Source organism: Hyaena hyaena, unplaced genomic scaffold, assembly GCF_003009895.1.
Source record: "Hyaena hyaena isolate Hyena2069 unplaced genomic scaffold, ASM300989v1 scaffold_1694, whole genome shotgun sequence".
Taxonomy (NCBI): Eukaryota; Metazoa; Chordata; class Mammalia; order Carnivora; family Hyaenidae; genus Hyaena; species Hyaena hyaena.
This window is the reverse complement of record NW_024082330.1, coordinates 39,414-65,444: the sequence shown is the minus strand read 5'-3', so window position 1 is coordinate 65,444 and position 26,031 is coordinate 39,414. Positions and strand designations below refer to the sequence as shown.

General features: G+C 34.5%; 1 protein-coding gene across 6 annotated transcripts in view; it reads right to left on the bottom strand.

Annotated features, from left to right (window-relative positions):
• Positions 1 to 3,138: 3,138 nt before the first annotated feature.
• The window catches only part of NEDD1 (NEDD1 gamma-tubulin ring complex targeting factor), a 46,551-nt gene continuing 23,658 nt past the window's right edge, over positions 3,139 to 26,031 (bottom strand). For 5 of the 6 annotated variants that reach the window (XM_039224646.1, XM_039224649.1, XM_039224647.1 and 2 more), the window contains 10 exons: positions 23,087 to 23,316; positions 21,472 to 21,673; positions 20,896 to 21,091; positions 17,027 to 17,155; positions 14,591 to 14,635; positions 13,495 to 13,697; positions 12,413 to 12,566; positions 11,373 to 11,529; positions 5,284 to 5,350; positions 3,139 to 4,809 (listed from right to left, as the gene is read on the bottom strand). In XM_039224646.1, coding sequence (XP_039080577.1) covers positions 4,705 to 4,809; positions 5,284 to 5,350; positions 11,373 to 11,529; positions 12,413 to 12,566; positions 13,495 to 13,697; positions 14,591 to 14,635; positions 17,027 to 17,155; positions 20,896 to 21,091; positions 21,472 to 21,673; positions 23,087 to 23,316 — 1,488 coding nt within the window. In that variant the 3' untranslated portion in view covers positions 3,139 to 4,704. The remainder of the gene's footprint in view (positions 4,810 to 5,283; positions 5,351 to 11,372; positions 11,530 to 12,412; positions 12,567 to 13,494; positions 13,698 to 14,590; positions 14,636 to 17,026; positions 17,156 to 20,895; positions 21,092 to 21,471; positions 21,674 to 23,086; positions 23,317 to 26,031) is intronic. The other variant, XM_039224648.1, reaches the window with a different exon arrangement.

Below are 26,031 nucleotides of genomic sequence, written 5' to 3'. Positions count from 1 at the left end.
CTACAATGCTAACTTGACTGGCATTCTGTTAACTTCAACTGCAAAATAATATATCTAAACATCAATAAGGTAAGAAGCAGAACTCTGAAAAGGTCTACAGAGGTGGAGAGACAAAAATTAAGAGGTCATGACTCACCAAGTATGATAGACCTCAATGGAACCCCAAGGGTTTGGTTAAAACTCTGAAGGATTATACCATAAAAATAAGAATGAACCAGGGATTTAAAACTACTTGGAATCACCTCATCCCTAGCTGCCTGCAACAGTGAAAAATAAACCTCTGAAATATAATAGCGTTCAAAGACTCAGAGTATTTCTACAATTTTTTGTAACAAGGTCAATCACTCAGTAAAGAAATACTCAAGAAGACCAGAGGCACAATGTGACCAAAAACTGAGAGAAATAAAGTAAAATGGAAACAAATCCATAGGATATTCAGATATTAAGAGTTGTCAGACACAGACTTTAAAATAACTAAGATGAATACATTTAAGGAATTAAATTGTAAGATTTCCACAGAGAATTAGAAACTAAAAAAAACAATTGGAAATTTTAAACTGAAAAATGAAAAGATGATATTAAATACTTACCAGATTAGGTGTACAGTGAATTAGACATAGCTGAAAAGGTTTCTGCTAAAATTTTTATTGGGATTGTACTGAATCTGTAAATCAACATGGAAAGAACTGACATTTAACAACACTGAGCCCTCCAATCTATGAATATAGCATCTGTTTATTTAGGTTTTCTCCCAGTAATGTTTTATAGAATTCAGTGTATAGATCTTACATAACTTTATCAAATTTATACCTAAGTATGTCATATTTTTAATGCTAATATAAATAGTATTGATTTTTCATTTCAATTTTTTGTCAGTATATAGAAACACAATTGGTTTTTGTATATTGACCATGTATACAGTAACCTTGTTACTTATGTATTTTTAGAATTTCTGTGTATTCTAATAGGTTTTCTGTAGGGCCCAATATGTCATGTGTGAAGAGACTCTTACTTCTTCCTTTATCATTTTTCTTCTTCTTGCCTAATTGTTTTGGTCAGAAACTCCAACACAATGTTTACTAGAAGATCGTGGGCATCCTTGCTTTGTCTATCTTGGAAAAAAGCATTCAGCCTTTCACCATTAAGCATTTAGCCTTTTCACCATTAAGCTTTATCAAGCCGAGGAAGTTCTCTTTTATTTTACTTTACCAAGAGTTTTTTATTGGAAATGAATGTTGGACTTTGTCAAATCCTTTTTGCACTTACTGAGATGATAATACAGTTCTCTTAGTCTGTTAATAGAGTAAATTACATCATTTTTCTAATGTTAGCCCAAATTTGCATTCACATAAATTTCACTAGGTCATATATTATCCTTCTGACACAATGCTAAATTCAGATGGCTAAATCTTGTTTGGAACATTTGTATCTGTTGTGATGACTATTGGTTTTCTTGTGATTTGGGGATCAGAGGGTTGCTGGCCTCAAAGGAGTTGGGAATTATCCCCTTTTCCATTTCCTGGGCTTATCTGTTGAGAATTGGATATTTTCCTCCTTACATATTTTTAAGCGTTCACCATCATAGTTAAAGTTGGCATTTTCTGTCAGAAATATATGTAAAATCTATAGTGATATTATTTCTCTCCCTTCTAATACTGGTAATTTATGTCTTTTTTTCTCATCACTCTAAGATTTATCAACTTTGTTGATCTCAGAGAGTTAGCTTTCAGTTTCACTGACTTTCTCAATAGATCTTATTTTCTATTGCATTGATTTCTCCTCTACTCCTTTTCCCTTTCATTTGCTTATTTTGAGTTTCACTTGCTATTATTTTTGTAGGTTAAGGTGGAAGCTGAAGTCCTTGATTTGAATCCTTTCCTTTTCTAATATAGATGTTTAATGATATAAATTTCTCTGTAAGTACTGCTTTAGCTGAATCCCATAAATTTTGATTGTTTTCATTTGCATTAAGTTCAATATACTTTCTAACTTTTTATTTCTTTTTATATTTAAACCATTTATCTTCATATTTAAAGATTTCATGGATTCAATATATAGTTGGATTAAAAAACTCAATCTGATCAGGGTAACTGACAATTTACACTTAATGTAATTACTGATATTGCTGTTTAAATCTACCATCTTACTGTTTCATTTTCTTGGCTCATTCATTGCTTCCTTTCTTCCTTCTTTTGGATTATTTTTTTGTGGCTACATTTTATCATCTTTGTTGGCTTATTAGTTATGGCTTTTTCTTTTTATGGTTGCTTTAGGGTTTACACTATACATTCTTAATTTATCAATCTATTTTCAAGTATACTATCTCACAGTTGTAAGAACCTTAGAGCATAGACTATACTTACACTTCCCTCCTCCCATCCTTGATCCTGTTCTAACATTTCACTTTACATATGTTAACCACAACAACATCTTGTCATTATTTTTGTCTTAAGTCATTAATTATCCTTTAAGGATAATTTAAAATGAAAAAAAGGCTTTAAATTTGTTCACATATTTACCATTTTTGGGCTTCTTTGTTACTTTGCAGAGAAATAGGTTTTTAACTGGTACCATTTTCCTTCTGACTAAAGGCATTCTTTAACATTTCCTGTAGAGCAAGTCTGCTTGTGATGAATTCTTTTGGCATTTTGAGGTCGGAAACAGTTTTTACTTCATTTTCATTATTGAAAGATATTTTCGCTGGTATAGAATTCAAAGTTGAGTCTTGTTCTTTCAGTAATTTAAAGATGCTACTCCACTCTCTCTGATAGCCTTATCTTTGTTTCTCTGTGTCTCTTAACTTTAGCAGCCTTGAGAATTTTCCATTGCCACAAGTTTTAAGGAATTTGATTCTGATGTGTTTTGGTATAATTTTATTTCTTGTACTTGGAGTGAGTTTCTTGGTTCTCATTTGTTTCCCTCTCCCAGTGAACACTGTTCTGTGCTGCCTAATATCTGATATTTGAAAACTGTCTCATACATTTTGTGTTTAAAATTTTTCAAATGCGTAAATCCAACTGCTATTATTCCATTTTGACAAAAGTTCAATTTCACGTTTCCCATTTTTACCATATAAAAATTTTATTTTTTTGTACTTAGCTTTTAAATTCCATGATAAAAATGTTTCATCTATACACATAAAGTTACTAAAATTGTTTTATTTATCCCACCTCTTTTAATACACATTATGTGCATTTATAGAAAATGGTAATAGGAAAATATTAGTGGATTTAAATACAGTATGTAGGCAAAACACACTTTTATGTTTTCTAAACCTGTTTGATAATGATATAGAAGGAAACTTGTTATAAATCATAATGCTTTCAATAATCTGTCAGGAAAGAAAGATCATATTAGCACCCCTTTATTCTTCAACACAAACGTATTCTCTGAGTTGCACTGGGAAAAAGTAATATTTCTGTTTTACTTCTTGAAGTAATTATTAGTATGTTTACACTTATTAAATATATCCTTAAAATTTCTATTGCTTAGAAAAACCATAAAGTTAGTAAGCTAACTAGATTTCTTTACTATTTTAGTAAATATTTTTATCTCAGAAGTCAAAATTGGGCAGGAGTGCTGTATACAAGGTATATAGCTTACATCTTTGGGAGAAGACTTTAAGAAGGTAAACCAGCCTGCAGCCCTCCTATCTTATATGACTAACACTGTAGATCATGGCAGGTAGATGTACACATCCACTCATTTCCAAAGAAGTGTAAATTCTTTTGACAATTAACCTTTCTAAATTTTATGGTAAGGACAATAATAGAAAACATTACACACAACACACAAAGAATTAGAGAAAGTTAATGATGTAAACCACAAAACAATCTACACTTTACATTTGGAAGGGGAAAAAATAGGACTAATACTGTAACACTTAGCATCTAATATAACATCTTCACTGATTATAAGCTGAATCATGTTGTTTGAAACTTTACAGAATAACTTTGCATGTTATTAATTCAGGAGATAATCAGATAGATACACAGCTCTAGTTAAGGCTTATAAACCCCTAAATGTTATCAAAGGTAAAGTGAAATTAGTGAAAATTACCAAACAGAAGTAGAGATTTGTCAGAAGTACAAAACACTAACATAGATGCAATAAGTATATAATGTAATCTGTGCAATTCAAAATTCCCAGAATTTTCTTATGAAATGTACAAGTAATAAATAATAGTCATACTTGACTTTATCAAGTTAACAAAATAATTACTAACCAATTTTGTGTTTTACTAGTCAATTGCTTAGAAACACCAATTGCCATTTTAAAATTATTTTCACCATAAAAATAGAAGGCATATCAACTCTTTAATCTTCAAACATCCAAAAAAATTTGAAAAGCAACTGTCAATCAAAAATATTCTGTTAAAAAAAGGTAATTAAGAAACACACATAACCTATTTTTTTTGCACAATTTTCTTTTCTCATGAAAAAGGGCACTTAGTGTGTAGCTAAAGCTTTCAGAAAATAAAGATACTGTTGACATTCCTATTAGGCAGATGACATGTACAGTTTTTAATATAAAAATATAAATATTTTTGACAGAGAAGATGAAATAGTGGTTGGTGTAAAATCCCATCACCATTTTACTTGAAAAAAACTTTTTTCCTGAAGACCATAAAAACAACACTGATTCCATGCAGTTGTGTTGCCAGAAGCTTCCCCAATTACAAACATTAAGATATTCACTGAAATTTCAAAAGTGGGCCCGCAGTCTTTTGTTTTCTTCTCGTAGTCTTTCAATTTCAGCCACTAAACCTTCATTCACTGAGTATCTTTCCAGCAAAGAGTGCATTTCATTCTAGAAAAGAAGAAATGCTTTTTAAATCATTGGTATTTCATTTATTTGGCAAGCTGTTTTACATACTTTCATCTATCATTTCTGTCATGTTCAATTAACTAGCTGAATAATATATCTTGTACTTAACCATCCTTACTACTTTGTTAATATAAATGAAAGATCACTGGTGAAAGTTATGTATTTGGAAGGCTTATATTTGTACATGTGGGAAGCTTTTAGCTTATTTAAATAAATAAATAAATAAATAAATAAATAAATAAATAAATAGCTACGGAAAAGTGGCCTTAACTATTATAGGTTAAAAAGAAGAGTGACCAGTTAAAGACTATTTTACTTATTAAATTTTTAAAATTCCCTCTTTATTTATTCTAGCAACTAGATATAATAAGGTAAAAATATATCACCCTTTAGTGGACTTTTTTTTAGACCCAAAACTCTACAATTATTTAAAATAAAATATGTCATCATACATACCAACTGCATGTGAAACTGTTTAATCATCTCCACTTGTAAATTCACAATGTCCCTATGGCATGCTTCTCTAGGGAAGAATGTAAAATAATTGTTAGAATTATAATGGTTTTGCCAATTCTAGATCGTTCAAGAAACTGACTAACCTTTTCTCATTGTTTCAAATGATTGGATGTTAGTAATAAAAATAGTAATACTAATGCACCTAAGTTTATTTACTAGGTACTAGGCACTGTTTCTTGCACTTCATCTTATTTCTATTTTATATTAGAGAGAGAGAGAGAGCAAGCATGTGATAATGTTTTAACTATTATCAATGCTTTAGCTATTAAAAAGTAGTTCCAGTAGAATAGAAAAGGATTATTTGGGTGGTTATAATAGAGATTACCCAATAAAATGCAATTAATTCAGGCCTACAAAAGAATACATGAAAATTATGAAGTATAATAATAAAAGGATCATTGAGTCACCCACCACACAATTTATGAGCTAGAACATTACCAAAATTATAGAAGCTTCCTGTATCCTCCTCTCTGATTCCATCACTTAACTTAGGAGAAGCCCAAGAAAGAAGTCACTCTTCTGATGAATTTTGTTTAAGCAAAGAAACAGTTTTTAAAAACAACAAGAAAAACATCTGTATAACATAGAATATACAGTCAATATATATTCAACATTCGTATTCTATACATCTATAATTCATTGATTTCTATTGGTGTATATATTCTCCTGTCAACTGACATTCGGACTGTTTTCAAGATTTTACTGTTACAATGTTGTTATGAACAATCATGTATGGGGGCGCCTGGGTGGCTTAGTCGGTTAAGTGTCCGACTTCGGCTCAGGTCATGATCTCACAGTTCCTGGTTCGAGTCCCACGTCAAGCTCTGTGCTGACTGCCAGCTCAGAGCCTGGAGCCTGCTTCAGATTCTGTGTCTTCCTCTCTCTCTGACCCTCCCCTGCTCACACTCTCTCGCTCTCTCTCTCAGAAATAAATAAAAACATTTAAAAAAATAAAAAAAACAATCATGTATGTATCTCTCAATCCACATTTGCCAATTTCTGTAGATGAAAGATCCAAGAGAAGATACACTGAGTTAAAGGTTATGATCCAGATGTATACTTGTTTAGTTTCAGAAAATAATGCAAATTATTTTCTCAAGTGGTGATATCTGTGGACATGTTCATCATCCATGAGAGAGAATTCTTCTTGCTCTACATCCACACCAAGCCTTGGTCTCGCCAGACTTTGTACAACTTTCTCCCATTTGATGGGTGTGCAATAGTGTCCCACTGCATTTTCAGTTCTCTCACTCATCACAGGATTGGACATCTCACCTTGTGTTCACAGACCATTCCCCTTCTAAGAAACGCTTGTCCAGGTTGTTTTTCTATTGAATGTCTTTTTTTCTTATTTCTAAGAGTTCTTTACATACCTTGATTCTTTGTTGATTATATGAGTACTGAAGATAGATTTCTGTCCTGTCATTTTGTTAATGGCGTCTTGTGATGGACAGTAATCAACATTCTCTAGTTACTGACCTATTAACAGAATCAAATTTACCAGCCTATTTTTATAGGTAGTGTATCCTCTTATGTTTTGATAGCTTCCCTACCTTGAAGTCATATATAAACTCTCTTACAATGCCTAAAATTTTACCCTTTCAACTTTTACTCTGGGTGGAATTGATTCATTTTAATAGCCGGGAATAGGGACCTATACTTTTCCTCTGTCATATATTGGATTTCTATGTATGAATGGGTTTTTTTCTGGTCTACATGATTCTTTTGGGCAATTTGTCTACCCTGTGCTAATGATACACTATTTAATTACAGCTTAATAATGAAGCTTATCATCTGACAAAAAAAGTCCCCTTCAACCTCGTTCTTCTCTACAGTGTCTTGGTTATTCCTGGATCTTTCTTCTTTCACATAAACTTTGAAATCATCCTATCATTGTCTTCCAAAATACCCAGTTAGGATTTGAGTGAAATTTTACTCAATCTATAGACTAATTTAGAAGAACTGATATCTTCATAATATCTTTCCACTTAGGTAAGTGTTAATGCTTTCTAATAAACTTTTAAATGTTTTTCTACAAAGATTTTTTACCATCTTTGGTTAGATTTATTCCTAAGTACCTTTTTTTGTTACAACTATACTTTTTAAAAATTCTCTCTGCTTTCAATTATGACAAAAGCTGTATTAAAAACAAAAAAAAGAGCACCAGAGAACCACAAAGGTTGCCAGGATTTGAGAAACCATGGTCTTATAAAGGAGGGAAGTCTAGTAGGTAAGCCCCACCTTCACCGCTGCCTTTCCCTGGCGGGGGGGCGGGGGGGGTGCTGACACTCCCCTGTGGGAAGAGAAGCTGACGGGAAAACAGTGGCCTGGAGCTTGAGAGAGTCTCACTGGGTAGAAAGGTGCTAGGTTGGGGACAGTCGGGACAGCCAAGGCTTTAATGTCCCAGATCCTGGAAAGGGGGTATCTGCAGAGAAGTAAGCCTAAAACTGCACTCTCCCGTCAAGACACCTATTGACCCCTAAGCTAGCCTGTCTGGGGTTAGGCATAACCAGGAAATCAAACACAAAGTAGCAGCTAGAGCAGAGGAAGATTTTGGTGACCTTGTGATGCTGGGAAAATGGGAGGCTAAAGTGCAGGACCCACCAAGGTAAAAAGGCCGGTTGAGTACTCCAGACATTCAGCTGACATCCTAGAAGGGCACAGACTAAACTGTAGGAATAAAGGCAAACCAGAAATACACTAGCCCCAATGAAACCTGAAAGCCAGCAAGAAACGGAACAAAGTGATCTTCTTACAGGAAGAAACTTAAATCTTCCTGAAAGACAATACAAATAGAGCCACAGACATCAGCTTAGAATGTAATCTCTCCAATTCTGATGATTAGGACAAGCCAAATAAACTATGAAACCATACATGCTTAAATTCAACTTGAGAATGCAAAGAACTCTAAATGCACCAAACTCCAGAAAACGAGAGACCCACGACTGTTTTCATCCTCCACAGAGCAGTGGGGGGAGACAGCTGCTGCTGATAGGGTAAGGAGAGTGAGCTGAAATTTGTATAGATTTCTGAAGGCAAGTGAGGACTGGCGCAGCAGTTCAGAATCCCAAGCAGTCCTAGCCACAAAGAAAGTCCCCGTTCATTCACCAACTTTGCATAGGCCTTCACTGAGGGCTTCTGTAAACAAGTAGGGGCAGAGCAGAGGGGCAGAGATGCATAAGGTCTATGAGACTAAGGGTGGCGACAAGTGAGAGCAGGCCCTCTGAAGCACTCTAGGCCCCTGCGGAGAAGGCAGCCTCCAAAGGTGAGGGAGAACAGTTGACAGACTCCCGCCACACCTTACCTGCCCTGTCCCTCCACAGTAAGGTGCGCTGTGCAAGACTTACTGAAGTCAGAGCAGGTGAATTTATAGAAGTCCTCTGAGCCACTCTGGGCCCTCACTGAGTCCCAGGACAGGGCTGCCATGGTTGACAGAGGGGAAGAAGAGTTGAGAGAAGCCCCGCCTCACCCCGACTCTCCAGGTGCAGGCATGCAAGGCAAGCTGAAAGCTGACGGCAGGGCAGTGCTCTCTTGCTCAGTCTGCCCCAGCATAAGAGCTTTCTCCCTTTTCAGCACTGTTTTACTCACATTATATTCAAGTACCGAGACAACTCTGCTGTTCTGCCACATAAAAACATTCCTGAAAATCCTCATATTCTTTAAAATTGTGTATTGAAAATGACATGACCAGATTTTTTAAAATGTGTGTGTGTATGTACACATATGGGAGGACAAATACTGCATGATTCCACTTACACGAGATCTCTAAAATAGTCAAATTCATGGAAGTAAAGAACAGAATTGTGGGTATCAGAGGTTGAGAAGAAAGGGAAACAGGAAGTTTCTAAATGCAAATATAAAAAGTCAGTTATATAAAATGAGTAAGTTCTGGAGATCTGCTGTACAACATTGTGCCTGTAGTTTACAATACCATATTTTATAGCTAAAAATTTTTAAAGCTTATTTATTTATTTATTTATTTATTTTGGGGGGGGAGGGGACAGGGAGGAACAGAGAGACACGGAGAGAGAGAGAATCCCAAGCAGGCTCTGCACTGTCAGCGCAGAGCCTGATGCAGACCTTGAACTCTTGAACTGTGAGATCATGATCTGAGCCAAAGTCTGATGCTTAACCAACCGAGCCACTCAGGCGCCCCTATACAGTTAAAGTTTATTAAGAGGGCAGATCACATTGCAGTGTTCTTACCACACTGAAACTAAAACAAAGAAAAAAGAAAAAGAAAGAAGAAAGAAAATAACAGGACTACAGGTAAAAAGATTGGAGCAGATTACTCAAAATTCATTCAACAACATAACAAAAACAATTAAACCCTAGTAAAAATAATAGCATAGTTTAAAATATTGAATAATCAAAGACTTTACCTTAAAAAATGTGATGGCCACTTGATTAAAGGGGTAAGAAAAAAAATAAAGGATATGAGCCGTCAAACATGGAGGCAAGGATAAAACACCCAAAGATGGGGAATAATCACAAAGTCAGTCCTTCCTAACACAGAACACAGAGCCAAACCAGGTTAAGAGGAAGAGTATAGGAAGAGACAGGCACTGACAGGTGGTTTGCTGCCTTCAGTTATGTTCATATACTTGGTTTTGGTAGCCTTTACACGAACCAACAACATTTCCTCATCATATTGTCATCACTGTCCTATTTACCAATCACAAATGAATTAATTTACATTAAAGAAACATATACCATAACAGGACACACTGTACCTACCCCCATTATACTACAAGGCCTTTGTGGGCAGATCATTCTTTTTGTATCCTTAGTATCCAGTACATATTCTAGGCACACTGTAAATGTCAAAAATGATGATTTTCCTTTAAAAAGCTTATGTGTTAACATAATGTTAATGTTTTCCAAACATTTTTAACATGAAAAAGAAACATGCACCATCAAAAATTATACATCTTCTCTAATATTCTTGCTCAAGATATTCCAAATCAGAGCTAAAACTGTAACTACAGTTCAGAAAGGGGGGAAAATAACACAAGAGTCTAATAATTGAAAATAGCTTCTGATGTATATTGTGATGACAGGTAAAAGGAAGTAACATTGTAGAACAGATTCTATAGTGTTCAAAGGATGAGAAGATAATGATAGATCCATGCAAAAACATTTTTAATTCACTCTTATATTCTGATGCATTCTGTCTGAAAATATTCAGGGGGTTCATGGGGTGCCTCCGTCAATCAGTCAAGCATCTGATTCTTGTTGGCTCAGGTCATGACTTCACAGTTTGTGGGTTCAAGCCCCATGTATGAACAGAGACTGCTCAGGATTCTCTAGCTCCCTCTCTCTCTACCCCTCCCCTATGCATGCAGTCTCCTTCTCTCTCTCTCTCTCTCTCTCTCTCTCTCTCTCAAAAATACATAGAGCTAAAACAAAAAAAGAAAAAATTCAGGATTCCTTTAAAAAATTCTTTCTCTACTATATTAGTACACATAGCATACTTAACAGGTGATCTATAAATACTGCAAATAAGAATACCATCTGACCTTACCAGAATCTGTCCACATTTTTTAATGTGTTTATTTTTGAGAGAGACAGAGAGAGAGAGCACAAGTGCACATGTGTGCAAATAGGGGAAGGACAGAGGATCTGAAGGCAACTCTGTGGTGACAGCAGAGAGCCTGATGCAGGGCTCAAACTCATGAACCATGAGATCATGACCTGACTGAAGTTGATGCTTAACCAACTGAGCCACACAGGAGGCCCTGTCCACACTTTGATGATAAAAAAAAAATCTACGATGGAAGCCTGCCTGCTAGACTGCCTTGCCAAGTCATCTAATAATTGCCATAGGCAAATATACCTTCTCCTGGCTGACAGCCAATAGATTCAGTACAGCAAGATCAACAAAATTCATCATGTTTTTTATGGTTTTATGGACCCTAAAACCTAGGCAAAAGTAGCAACAACCAGTATTACTTACGGTTTTGGTTTCATACCTAATAAAAAAAAGCCAGCTAATGTCTAGATAGAAAGAGCAATTTCTCAATTACTACCTGAAGTCATCCAATGTCTCCTGTATCATATTCTGAATAAACCGGATTTGAACGGATGTCAATGGTGCATTTGGACGATTATTTCCAATGGTGTCAGCTATTTTTTCTGACAGTGAACTGGCAACTCCAGCAGTGACAGAGGATGCTATCTTTGGATCTAAAATAAAAAATGGAGAAAATATTAATAGTCAGCTTAAACTAAGAGATATCAAACATTTGTAAATAGGATTTGGCATGAGAAGACTGGAAAAACAGGTAAAGAACGGTGTTCCTGTGACATTCAGAAACTCACTGTCTGGAACACAAATCTTAGAAACTTTCTACGACATTATTTCTAATAGTCATTTATCTATCTATATAAACTGCCAACTGTCTAATATAATAACATATGACAGAGGGATTAATCTTGAAGAATCTCAGAACTATTTCCTCTTACAAAAGATGAATGTGACATGCTGCACCACAAACTAGATAAACCAAGACTATTAAACATAAGCAGAAGGAATATAGAAGTACTGCTACAAGCAAAGCCCCAGAGTTTACGCTAATACAATACATCCACAAAACTTTAAAGTGAAATATATATATGAGTTTCTTCCATACAAAGAGTTGTTTTCTATAGATAACTCTTATAAATGAAACAAATATCCCATTAAATGTGATCAAGTTTTTAGTTTCTATGGCATGAACCCTATATAAGGCTTTAACACGGAGGGGGGAAAGACAATTTCAGGTAGTTAATGACTCATTTCCAAAGGTCCTACATTATATTCCTATTTGTATTGTATTAGATCAAGACCCTTACATATTAGATTGAAAATAAAATTCACACCAAAGGAGTATCGAATCAGCGTGTTGGGTTTAACCATACATAATATATGTCACTGTCCTCTAGTAAGAGTCACAGTAGAGAAGTGTTGTAAATGTTACACTCTACCTTTCTTCACCTATGATCACTCTATTAATTTTTCCTTTACAAGTTAAGTAGTGGGAGTTTTCGACTTCACACTTTCAAACATTAGGGTGTTTTAGGTACTTACTTGGAGTTGAGGATCCATTGACTGGGGGTTCATATATTAACTGGGCTTCAATTTCTTTCTCTGGCTTTTCAAATTTCTCAGGACTTCTTGTTTGGTTAGATGGTGGAGAGGTATTCAGATTTCCAGTTTCAGCACCAGGGATCAACTTTGGAAACTTCACATTTAAAATAAAAAATTCATAAATAAATTTTGGTTTTACCCTTATTATACATGTAATTGTACCTACTTTTCTTTTTCTTAATAGATAGAGCCAGGAAAATGAAGAATAAGAGGATATAGAAGGAGAAAAAAAATTGCTAGAACTAATGACAAAATAAATCTAGTCCACTAATCAAAAACAATTAACAATTTCAATAAGAATATGATGGGGAAGAGCTCACTTACTAATCATCTGCTATTATCTTTAAAATGGTAATCACAGGCATACAAACAAACAAACAACAAAAGAAACCAGACTCTCACATGGTAACTAGTCAGAGATATCTGAAAAATAAGTCAAAAGACATTTTTGTGCTTCACTGTATTTTCAGTATCATTCTAAAAAATCAATGTGAAAATACAGAGACATATTACAGAACAGACTCCACCTTCCTGGTAACATTTGATCATTTTAAGCCCTTATATATAGCAAATTAACTTCTATTTTGGATACTGCATTATAGCAGAAGGTAATGAGGATATATTAGATTCTTAGCACCATCCCTTTGCTCGAAGACTTAGGGTAAATGACTTGACCACCAACTGGTGTTTTCTGCGGCAACGGAAATACATTCTAAAATACCCGGGTATAAACTATTCTTAGATAGTCAAGTATTTTGTCTTAGAAAAAAAAAATAAACAGTGTAAGTTTACCCCTGCTGTTACATCCAAATTTTTCAAAGACAGATTTCAAAAGTATCCTTTGGTTTTTAACATATGACATCAAGACTTAAGAATATTTTTTCTAGCTGGTAAGCATACAGCACTGTCAATAACTAGGACACATCCCTAAGAGCTGTGGCTTCCACTCCAGTGATGAGCTGCATGATGCTTGCTACTGACAAACGCACACAGCGAGTTCAGTTTCGTTTTCAGGCAGATACCTGCTTGAAGGAATCCTTAGGTTCCTGTTTTCCCAGATATATTTTCTTAGATTCAGCTGTCAGATCATGATTTTCATTTTCTTCTTTCCCTGGAGATCCCATAAAGACGTTAAGAGGACTAGAATGCAATACTGAAGCGCTTGACACTCCTGGATTTTTTCTTGGAGGAAAGACTGAGTTCAATTGTGGTAGAAAGTCAAGGCCTGAAAAAGAGAAGAAAGATGCCATTTGCATATGATTTTCTCCAATCTTGAATATTTAAGAAAAGCACTTAATATAACAGACATGTTAAAATGGTAGAAAGACATGCGATTCTGATTCAGAAGACAGGTTCATTTGTCAGCTGTAGCCTTTATTTGATATACACAAAATCTTGGGCAAAAATTGTAAAACTGTTTCCCAATCAGTAAATGTGAATAATGATATCCATCTGTCTGAGTGGTAAAGCTTAAAAGAGATATTATATGTAAAAATACTTTGAAAATCACAAAGCTCAATCAATGTTTTAGTCAATATTATTGGTTTCTGATAACTTAAAATTGTTAATTTAGTATCTATCTGTAGCATATCTTGGTAGGAAGCCTCCAAGATGGCTCTGAATGATCCCTGCCTTCTGGCATGGATCCATGCCCTCCAGTAATTCCCTCCCTTTGAATGTGGGCTGAACCTAGCAACTCCCTTCTGACGAAGAAAATGCAGCAAAAATGGCAGAATATCACTTTCAAGATTAGGTTACAAACATGCTGTGCCTTCCATTTTGAGGACCCTCTCACCCTCTTGCCTGCCAGCTCTGAGGGAAGCCAGCTGCCATGTTGTCAGATGCCCTGTAAGAGGCCCACATGGGAAGGAACTGGTATCTTCTGCTAGTAGGCACATGAATGTCATGGAAGTAGATCCTTGCCCAGTCATCCCTGGAGATGATTGCAGCCCTACTGATACCCTCATTAAACTAAGCCATGCTCAGATTCTTAACCCACAATTATGGGGTGATAAATGTTCTTTTAAGCTTCAAAATGTTGGGGTAATTTGTTACACATCAATAGATAAAACAGTATAATTTCTAATTTTCATAAAAATACTTTTCAATAATGCTTACCATCTTTGCCTATGGACTCATCACCTCCCTTGTTAACCGCAGCATCTATAATAAAATTAGAAAATAAATTTTTTTTAATTATGAAAAAAAAGCCATAGCAAATTAAGCTTCCTATTCATTCCCCCAAAGAGTTTGATTTCAAGAAAGAAAATCTTAGTGAAGTTACAGTTGAGACCCATATAAACTTCCCTTTTCATTCTTTTAACTTCATGCATAGCAGCAAATATGAAAATAAATTTTATGGTATAGGGTCATTTAATGAGATAGCAAGGTATACTAGAAAACACTGCAGTAGGCTCCAGAAATCTATAATCCAGCTCTGCCTACACCACCCAATAGCTCTATGACCTTAGACAAGATTTTTGTATGATTAAGCTTTGGTTTCTGCATCTATATAATGAAGATAATGTCTTCATTTTATTTTTATTTTTTTACATAGCCTTCACACCCAGTGCAGGGCCTGAACACTCAGGACCCTGAGATCAAGACCTGAGATCAAAAGTCAGATGCTTAACCAACTGAGCCACCCATGCACCACCACCACCCTTTATTTTACACATATACTTTTAGAAACTATTAGTTTTCCCTTAACAAAAGCAGAAATATTCTTATTTAAAAGATGAAGACATTGAGGCACAAACAGGTTAATAAGCCTTTTAACTAAGTAGAGTTACCTTCTTGAGATCAAAACACAAGTCTCCTGACAATGAAATTCAGTACTATATTTAGTTTCCATGTTTCTTTTCTTATTAATGATATGAAACTCTAATAAATGAAGGGTATAAGGCTCAAATTCTAATCATATTTTTAAAAAAGTAAAGAAGAATTTCTATCCTTTATTCATTTCTCTTAAAAACCATTAAAGAGAATTTCATTTATAACTCAAACACTTGCAAAAAGCCCCTTCCTACATTCTTCAGTTCAAAAGTTACCCCAGGGGTTCTCATAAGCCAAAGCTCCCCAGATGGTTACTAACCTCCAAAACCTTTCTCAACTCCAGCCTACGCCATTTTACTCTCCTTTGCCTGTATCTTTCCTCTCTTTATTCTCTAACTATGTGGTCTGACCTCTCTTCATCCTGAAAGAAAGGAGTCCTTTCTCTTTCATTAGGTAGAAGACAGGGAATTCTGACAAGGCAAATAGTCATTTTCAGGGTAAGGCATAGAGCACTAAATAATTCTGTGCCATCACATATGTATTTTTCTTTCTTTTTTTTTTTTTAAAGATATTTATGTTTTTAATTGTTTTAATGTTTACTTATTTTTGAGAGAGAAACAGACAGACAAACAGATAGAATCAAAAGTGGGCTCCAGGCTCTGAGCTGTCAGCACAGAGCCTGACGTGGGGCTTGCAGTCATGAGCCTGAGATCACAAGCTAAGCTGATGTTGGACATTTAACCAACTGAGCCACCCAGGCGCCCCTCCTTATTCTAATTATGAAATTAATTGTAGGAAATTTGGAAAGTAGATAATTTTAAAGTAAAAAATGCAACTCTGTAAGATCAAGAGTGGATGTAACAATTTAAACATACTGCTACTGTTGACATTTAGATTCGCTCCAGAGTTTCACTATCATAAACAAACAGTAAACATACAAATCTTTGTAGGATACTCTGAATATGTTATTAGGTAAATTTATAGAAACAGAATTAACAGGCCAAAGGGTATGAATATTTAATCAGGCCAAATTATGCTCTAGAAATTTACCCATATTGTTGATAATACTGCTGTTAACAGTGAGACTATCCCATTAATGAAAACAGTATGAACATCAGTACCAAAAAACCATAGCCAAATAATGTGCCCAGTTCACACAGTATGAATAACAATGATGTATGTTTCTATATATCAAAATGGCAAACTTTTTTATGTTTTTATTTTCTTTTTAATGGCAACATCTCATAGCAATGGGGAGAAGGAGGGAGGGAAGCAAGGAGATAAAGAGAGAGTGTGTGTGTGGTACTTTCATACACAGTGTAAAAGTGAGTCAATCTATCACCTAGCCATATTTCTTCATGAAAACAATTAATAAATAACAATTAGATACTAATAATCAAAAAATAAACAAACTTTTTTAGGTTAAGAGATTTTTTTGCCTATCAAAATATCTAAGATTTTAAGATTTATTTAGAAATAGATACAACTAAAAAATTGCCTATGAAGGCAAAATTTCCTTTAAGACATTTCCGCATAAATTAAAATACTAATTTGAGAGCTATATGCATAGTTCCCATGTGAAAATGACAAGCATATACTTTAGAATGGTAACATCTGAAATATCAGGGCGAAGGAAAAGATACCACCCCAGGGACTGAGAAAATTAGCAACTGTCATGAACAGAGTCAGACTGAAGCTATTACCCACATCTTTTAGCTAGACTAAAAATGTAATGACTGCCAGGAAGAGAACATGATCCTCTGATATGAACAGACTTACCATCTCTGATAGGTGAAAACATGTCACCTAAACTACTTTTTCCAGTATCATCAAAGCTGAAGAAATCCTGACTTTTCCCACTGTCCGTTTCCTTACATGTAATATCAGTGTTTATGCTTCGAGGCAAACCTTATAGGAAAATTAGATATAAAAATAAGTGTTACTACATCCAAATAAATTTATCATCGAAAGCTTGGTTCTAAAAATTAATGCATTACCCATATCACTGGTAATATTACAACTATGAGCATCAGGAAAACAAAATAACAGCTCAGTTAACCAGAATTTTCATGTGATTTTGAAGGGCTCCCAAAAACAAATAATGTATTTATATAATACCATCTTATTTTAGCCTTTTTGATGAAATTTTTCTAAAATAATTTATATACTTTGATACCCTCTTAAAAAGACTGTACTAGATATAACCAACTTCTATTAGAATAAACTCACTTTTATGATCATCTACAAATGATTTAAAAAGTCTGTAAAGGGCATTTAGCGTGATGCCTGACATACAGCAGGATTCAAGTAATGTTAGTTCCTTTCTCAAACTTGCAGTAAATAGATCTCTTCTGTCTTTTCCTTTACTAACAGTGGAAGCTTAACATGTTCTCAGTACTATTGACTTCAAATGACTTCACTAGCCTCAGGATCGTTTACTAAGAGGAAAGAAACCAGAATACTAAACTCACAAGGAATAGCACAGCTGACTATAATAAAGAGCCATGCAGTTTTGTTTTCCCTGACAGTTATAATACAAAATATTAGGGCAGGGACTTCAGAAGAGGAACTCTGCGAGCTCAGTAGCTTCTTACTCATTACTGGGTTGAGGACTGAGTTCTAGAGATTCGAGACTTGTGATGAAAATCTGGTATGTTAATTGGTAGCATGTTACTGTATTTATTACACTATTATTAAATAGTGTTTTATTTGCTAACTTAGTCCCAAATGAAAACTGAAAATCTGGGATAAAAACGAAAACAGCCAGCATATCCAAAAATATACAAGTCTGGCAAATGAAATAAACTTTTATAATAGTACCTGATAGAAAGCTAAAACATTTCCGAACATTTGTACACCACTGTCATTCAAGTATTTAAACCAAGAGCTGAACTGTTATAAAGAAGAAATTTCCTCTTCCTCTTCTAGGTCCTTAAACATGTATGAGTGCATAACTCTAGCCTCTGGAACTTTAGGAAACAGTAGTTTGGTATCATTGGGAAGTACTGCTAAAGCCTTACTTTTTTACTTCTTAAATGGCTGTTTTCTATCAAACATAAGCACTAGCAATAAATCTGCAGAGGTTCTCTATTTTTTTAAGTTTTTATTTAAATTCCAGTTGGCTATCATATAGTGTAATATTAGTTTCAGGTATACAATACAGTGATCCATATAACACCCAGTGCTCATCACAAGTGCCCTCCTTACTCCCCATCACCTATTTCACCATCACCAACCCACCGCCCCTCTGGTAACCATCAGTTTGTTTTCAATAGTTAAGGAAAAGCAAAGCTGGATGCAATACAACTCGAGACTTCAAGTTCTATTACAAGGCTGTAGTGATCAAACCAGTGTTTAGTGGCACAAAAACAGATACATAGATCAATGAAACAGAGTAGAAAACCCACGAAGGAACGATATGCTCAATTAACCTTCAACAAAACAGGAAAGAATATCCAGTGGGAAAAAGAGAGTCTCTTCAACAAATGATGCTGGGAAAACTGGACAGCAACATGCAAAAGAATGAAAGTGGATCACTTTCTTACACCATACACAAAAATAAACTCAAAATGGATTAAAGACCTAAATGTGAGACATGAAAAATCTTAGAGGAGAACACAGACAGTAACCTCTTTGACATGACTCATAGCAACTGTTCTCTAGATATGCCACCTGAGGCAAGGGAAACAAAAACAAAAGTCAACCTCAAAATAAAAATCTTCTGCACAGCAAAGGAAACAATCAACAAAACTAAAAGGCAACCTATGGAATGGGAGAAGATACTTGCAAACGACATATCTGATAAAAGGTTAGTATCCAAAATCTGTAAAGAACTTACAAAACTTGACACTCAAATAATGAATAATCCAATTAAAAATGAGTAGAAGACATGAACAGACATTTTTACAAAGAAGACATACAGATGGCAAACAGACACATGAAAAGAGGCTCAACATCAGTGATCATCAGAGAAATACATATCAAAACTACAATGAAACACCTCACACCGCTCAGAATAGTTAAAATCAACAACATAAGAAATAACTGGTATTGATGAAGATATGGAGAAAGGGGAACCCTCGGTACCATTGGCGGGAATGCACTGGTTGGTGCCTTTAGTAGAAGCAACATGAACTTTTTTCAAATCTCAGACTAATTTTACAAAGAGTTTAAAATAACAGCAATAGTGATGATGAAAATTGTGATGCCAGTATTAGTAAAACCACAATTTAATGAGTGCCTATCGTGTGTCAGGCACTTTTGGTAAATTTTCTCTGGTTTTCATAACAACCCTAAAAGTTAAATATTCTCTATGGAAAAGAAAATAAGACTCAAAGTGATTAAAAAAACTTCTCAAAGTCATCCTGTTGGAAGTCACAGACCCAAGACTTATATTTAACATACTCTCAGTGTTTCAGATGGGGAAAAGTGTACAGGTGTGTGTGTGTCAGAGAGAGCAAATGATGAAGCAATTTTGGCAATATTTACAAAACAGTGAATCTGCTGAAAGGGTATACTAGAGCTCAGGAGTTCTTTGTACTATTTTTGATAATTTTCTATAAGCTTGTAATTATTTCAAAATAAAATTAATAAACATAAAATTAATAAACAAAAGTTTCTAACTCTTTGTGGGTACAGAGCAAACATTCATTTCATCAGAAACTTTGCTATTCAGCCAAGAGTTAGCATTAATCAGTGACCCTGTAGACCCAAGTCTTGCATTTCCTGATTAATGCTGTATCATTACATGAGCTTCCTTATTAAAAACTAAATGAATAACAGTGAGATTTCATAAAGCTCACAGTAAATGAGAGAAACCTTATTTTATTTATTTTGAAAATATGAATAAAATCAATAATAATAAAATTATCTTTGAAAATAGTGACAATTTTCATAATATAGTTAATTCAACATCTTGGCAAACATTACTCTAAATTGTATTTCAAAAGTAATTTCTTCTTCCAAGTATATAGCAATAATATCTGCAAGTATATAGCAATAATATTTGCTTCCAAGAGTTCTTAAATAAGAACTATTTTTCTATATAATATATAATGACTTTTATATAAGGGTGATGTAGATATTAACAGAAAATTTATAATGAATATACAACTATTTTTTAAAAACTATTCCATACTATCAAGGCTAACAAATTAAAGTCTTGCTTCCACTTGAAAATCATAAACTCATGCTGAGAAGGTACTAACAAATATTTGTGTCCAAGTTAAGTACTTATCCTGAAATCTTAAAAAGACATGGACACATCCATTTCTAATGAGACTAGTTTGGAAACACAGTGTTATATATATCATGCAAACTTTTAGAAATATGTTGTAAGGTGATACTATAGCATAACTTCTCTCTCTCTGCTCTTCCCCGACTTGTGCTCTTCTTCTCTCTCAAAAATAAATAAATAAACATTAAAAAAAAAAGTTTATCTGAACAAAGTACCTTTCATTAACTTTTTAAAAATGTATAGCTCAAGTTAAAATGGTAACTTCTTCCATTTTTACAGTCTGCTAATAATTTTACTTAAATACACAAGTGAATTTGAGTTCTAGGCTCTTGAATTAAGTGCTAATAATATATATGGGGGTGGGGTGACAGGTGGAAACTCCAAATACTGCAAATGAATAAGCAGCATTTACCTGCTTTGTCTTGAACAGCAGCTGCTCCTTTCCCCCCTGCTGTAGTCATGGGCTGTGGGAGAGCTGTGCCAATGGAAGAGGTGGCTGCTTCTCGGATGATTCCAGAATTCTGAACTCCTCCACTGGTGGTGCTCACATTAATGGGTCGTTTGTTCACAGCTGTGGGCTTATTTGAACAGCCTTTATTTAAACTTGACTGAAATGCAATGGAATATTTAAAAGCTCAGGTTTCTAATGCTCCACATTATACATTAATATTTTATCAATTCCCTGTTAGGTTAAAAATAATATATTTTCCCTTACAAATCTTAAGCCTTCTGATGGACCTGAGAATCTCTCTCTTAACCAAAAAGCCTTTTAAAATGTTTTTGAAGAAATATGAGAATTAAGCACAAAATATAGTTTTAAAACCAAGTATCAAATGACTTTGTACCAAAATTATTTAAAATGCTTTCATATGAGAATGATCATAAAGCAAAGCTACACTGTGTTTAACAGACAAAAGATAACTTCCATATTCTGAGCTAAACTTACTTAGTAAAATCAAAACTAGTGAAAAGAAAGAAAATACCTTACCTTAGAAAGAGCAGTGGAGTACTGAAATGCTATACATCGCACAGAAGTCTTATGAGCAGTGATGGTTTTAACTGGTGATTTCAACATCCTTAAATCATATTGGTATATTTTCCCACGGGAAGATCCAATAGCCAAAGTGGCTCCATCAGGCATGAAATCTACTGCAGTTAGAGGGGTATCAGCCACTAGCGTTTTCACTAGCCTGTGGAAAAAGGAACAAAGTCTATGTAGGTATGTGAGTATATACAGGTGTATGAGCATATGTGACATTAGATGGCTACTAACTGAAACCAAAGTTACTTAGAATACACATACCAAATATTCGTGTAAAGCAAAAGTTCAGAATTAGACTTAGAGACATTTCTAATACAATGGCATATAAAGGAACTGCTGAACACTCCATCCTATTTTTCTATTCACTTCTAATAGGTAAGTTCTACATCTTCAGAAGCAGTACCTATTCCTTTCAGTAACTACTATTTTGACAGTAAACGTGACAGACTTCCTGGGTGTTACTCTACAAACGAGGGCTCTGGTCTCACAGTTAAGGCCTCAAGTATCCCCTTTCCATTTACTGACTTGCTCAAGTCTCAAGAGGATTATGACCTTTCACAGGGGAGCAGCTGCTACTTTGCTCTTAGCTGTGCATTTCTTGACCAAAAAGCTAACAATCCATGTGGCTTGATCTCCATGAAGCCAACAGAGAAATATGGATACTGATCTGCTGAAGCTGAGCTTTTTGCCACAGAGTCTTGCGTATGAGAGAAATGCTCACTGACTCTTCAGGTTCTCAGTAAATTAGTTCAAAAAGAAAGAGTAAAGCAGAAAAGTATTTTAAAAAGAAGAAAGTGAAAGTGAAGTAATAGTAAACTTTTAACAAGGGCTGATAGGGGGTCCCTCCCTAGTAGTAACATTACCATTTTCTTCCATTCAATCTTTAGACATGGTTAGGTGTCTTGAATACACCTGTAGCATTCTTATCTGTTTTTGGGTGTTTTTTTTTTTACAGCTAACCAAACAGAGATATAACTGTAAGAAAGACAATAAGGAACAACTGACCCAGATACTTAGAAGATTACATACCCTTTAACTCTAGATCAGTGGTTCTCAACCAAAGGCAATTTCACTACCTTTGCTAATTTGGAAAATGCTATTAGCATCTACTGGGTAGAGGCCAGGGATACTGCTGAATATTCTACAATACCCAGGATAGCTCCACCCAATCCAAGAATTATTCAGCCCAAAATGTTAATAGTTTAGAACCCCTGCTCCAGATAATGAATCAATCTTAAAGGAAATTAATCATATTGCTTTAAAAACATATACATTTAGTTGTATTTTTTAAAAAGAATACTATTCCTGTGCGCTAAAGATGTGCAATCATTAACATGCTATTCTCAACATTCATCATCCAGAAGTACTCTAAAGAATATCCACATCTCATCTAATTTTTTCTGCATGTGAGAAAAAAAGAAAATTCCAGCTTTTAGTATCAAGTACACAAATTTTAGATGTCCCAAACATTAATCAGAGGTCTATGCAAATCACAAATATGTCTGCTTATGAGATTATAGTTATTTGTTACTAAACTAAGAAATGATCATGTCACACTTACTTCTTACTTGAAGTATCATAGAGAATGATTCTTTTATCCAAGCCTATAGTCACAAATAGCAATTCATTGACAGGAGAAAAACAGATGCCTGAAGCTGGAGCTTTGTGTGTACTGTCAAAGTTATGGTATGGACTCTGACCATTCACATCCCAGAGAGTTACTACTCCGTTATCCGAAACACTGCCCAGTAGTGATTTCTTAAACAAGGAGTACTTCAAGTGTCGAACAGACTATAAAAGTAAGAATAAATGTTATGTAATTGTAAGCATTCATAAGAACACTTTATACAACCAAATAAATAATGGCCAACCATCAACCACACTATTCATGGAGGATTTAGGACTTCTCTGGTTTATGGAGTAACAGGGTTTAATTATGAGAACCATAAAATCACTTAGTAGGCTATACGATGACCCCAATACATACCAATATTCTAGTAATTAAACATGTCATGGTTTTATTGTCTTTGAATAGGGCTATCACAATATTCCCTTTTGCAGAGAAAAAAAATACAAAATGATGAGATTACTACATTAATTCATCAGGATTAGGAACATCTACCATAAATAAAAGGCCCAGTAGCAGTCAATCACAGCCAAATCATGAACAAGTATAAGAGAAGACTGACAGAGAATGAGCAATATTTCAAATTTATTTTCTCTATATATTGTACATATTTGGATATATTTGTTTGAATCTGAGCATCTGATGTACTAGCAATTTAACATCTGAAGCATAATAAAAAATTAACTAAACCACAATGAAATAATTGACAACACTCTAGACGGGGGATGGACTATATCCATTCTTTCTAAAGCATCAGCCTCAGGGCAATACTGGCCTTTCTCTAAACACACCTCCCTAGAGGCAGTGGAGATAGTCTCTCTTTCTAGTTTCTGCTGGACCAGAATAAATAAAGATTCAGTTTGAGTAAACAGGTCTTGAATTAAAACTGGATGAATTTTATCCACTTTTACTAAAATGTTGCTTTCAAATTTGTATTGATATTATCATTTACTGAGTTGAAGACTAAGTATTTTACACTTAAACAAATTTTTCCCTGCAAAGAAACAGCAATGTAAATATAGAAATTAAAAGTAGAATCCACAAGAGTAGGAAACTGGCTATGCTCCTTCAAAGAGTTGAGTTACAGTACTGAATAAAGCAATGAAGCAGGCTCTGGTAGGCAGATAGTAGCTATGTACATATAGGTCCCAGATAAAACTGGCACAGAACAAAAGTCAAATCTCAAGGTTGTTTGTTCGGTCTATCTAGTTATATATATATATATATATATATATAGTTAAAATTGCATTTCTTGATTGAGTCAAAGCCTAAGTTCCAAATTTGCTTCATATTCTGTGGACCTATATGGCAACTCTCTAAGAAAAGAAGAAAGGCTAAAGAAAACCATAAATCTTCCTCTCAGATAACATGGGTTCAAGTAGGGTCTCAGCCAAAGTCTGCAAGTTTGGGGTAAATTACTTACACTCTCCGAGCCTCAGTGTACTCATCTACAAAACAGGAAACACTCTTGTTTTCCAATCAAGGTTGTTCTGAGGATTAAATACAGTTTCTGCACAGAGCCAGGGATGCAGCAGCAGTTGCCACTATTCTCACGACTCATTCTTCGTTGTTTATGCACCCATCTGACCATCTTTTACACATACTTTTTTATAGAAACCTGTAAGTAGCTATACTGACTTCTTTAATGGTTCCCCTCTATTATCGGAGGAGGGGTAGAAGTCAGTGTAGCTTCATTTCAGTGTAAATTCATTTCTTACCTCTCTATATCATGTCTTTAGAGTATCATTAATAGAGTATCCAAAATCCTGGATATCCAAACTATTATATCTGCTAAATTATATTTAAAATAAGTACTAATACATATCAGCATCAGCAGCACTTATTAAGCCCCTATGGGGCTCTAGATTCAAGCTATTTCTAAGAAAAAATACATATATTGCTAAGAACCCTAATTAAAAAATCCCTATAAGGCAGCAATGCTATTTTTTCTTACATTATTATTATGTAAGAATGTATGTGTTTGTTCAGAAATATATGTTTCTAAATATAAAAAAATACATCACTCTAGATCAGGGTTAACAAACTTTTCCTTGAAGGACCAGGTAGTAAATATTTTATGCTGTTGTATCGCAAAAGCAGTATGAATGAGCATGGCTGTGTTACAATAAAACTTTATTTACAAAAATAATGGCCAGACATTGGGTCATAGTTTATTGACCCCTGCTAAAAATGTTTGAAAAAAAAAAAAACACCCACAAGAAAAAGAAGAGAAATACCATCCATAATCCTACCATCTACAGAAAAGCTGGTTAACATTTAGTTTTGTTGTAAAGAAGTCTTAGTTTTATTGTTTAAATATATTTTTAATGTTTATTTATTTTTGAGAGACAGAGTGCAAGCAGGGGAGGGACAGAGAGAGAGAGAGAGGGAGACAGAGAGCCTGAAACAGGCTCTAGTCTCTGAGCTGTAAGCACAGAGCCTGATATGGGGCTCAAACCCATGAACCATGTGATCATGACCTGAGCTGAAGTCGGATAGTTAACCAACTGAGCTATCCAAGCACCTGTTTATATATTTTTCTGTGTGAATGTACGTTTGTATGAACTCAGAAAAGTATAAACAGAAAAACTGGGATCATACTTTAATATTATAAAGTTGGTGTTGTCACTAATATTTTTACTACATCATTTTAACAGCTAAATAATACATGAATGTATTAGTATATCAATTTACCTAAATAATCTAATGTTGGACATTAAGATTATTTCCAATTTCCAAGTACCCTAACTACTATCATTTTTAAAAACTGCTAGTTTATGGAAGAATTTGTATTTCACTGTTGTTCATGCTTTAAAGGTTGTTGGTTGAAAAATGCTAAGTGACCATCTGTTTTCCTTTTTTTTTTGTGAATTGCCCAT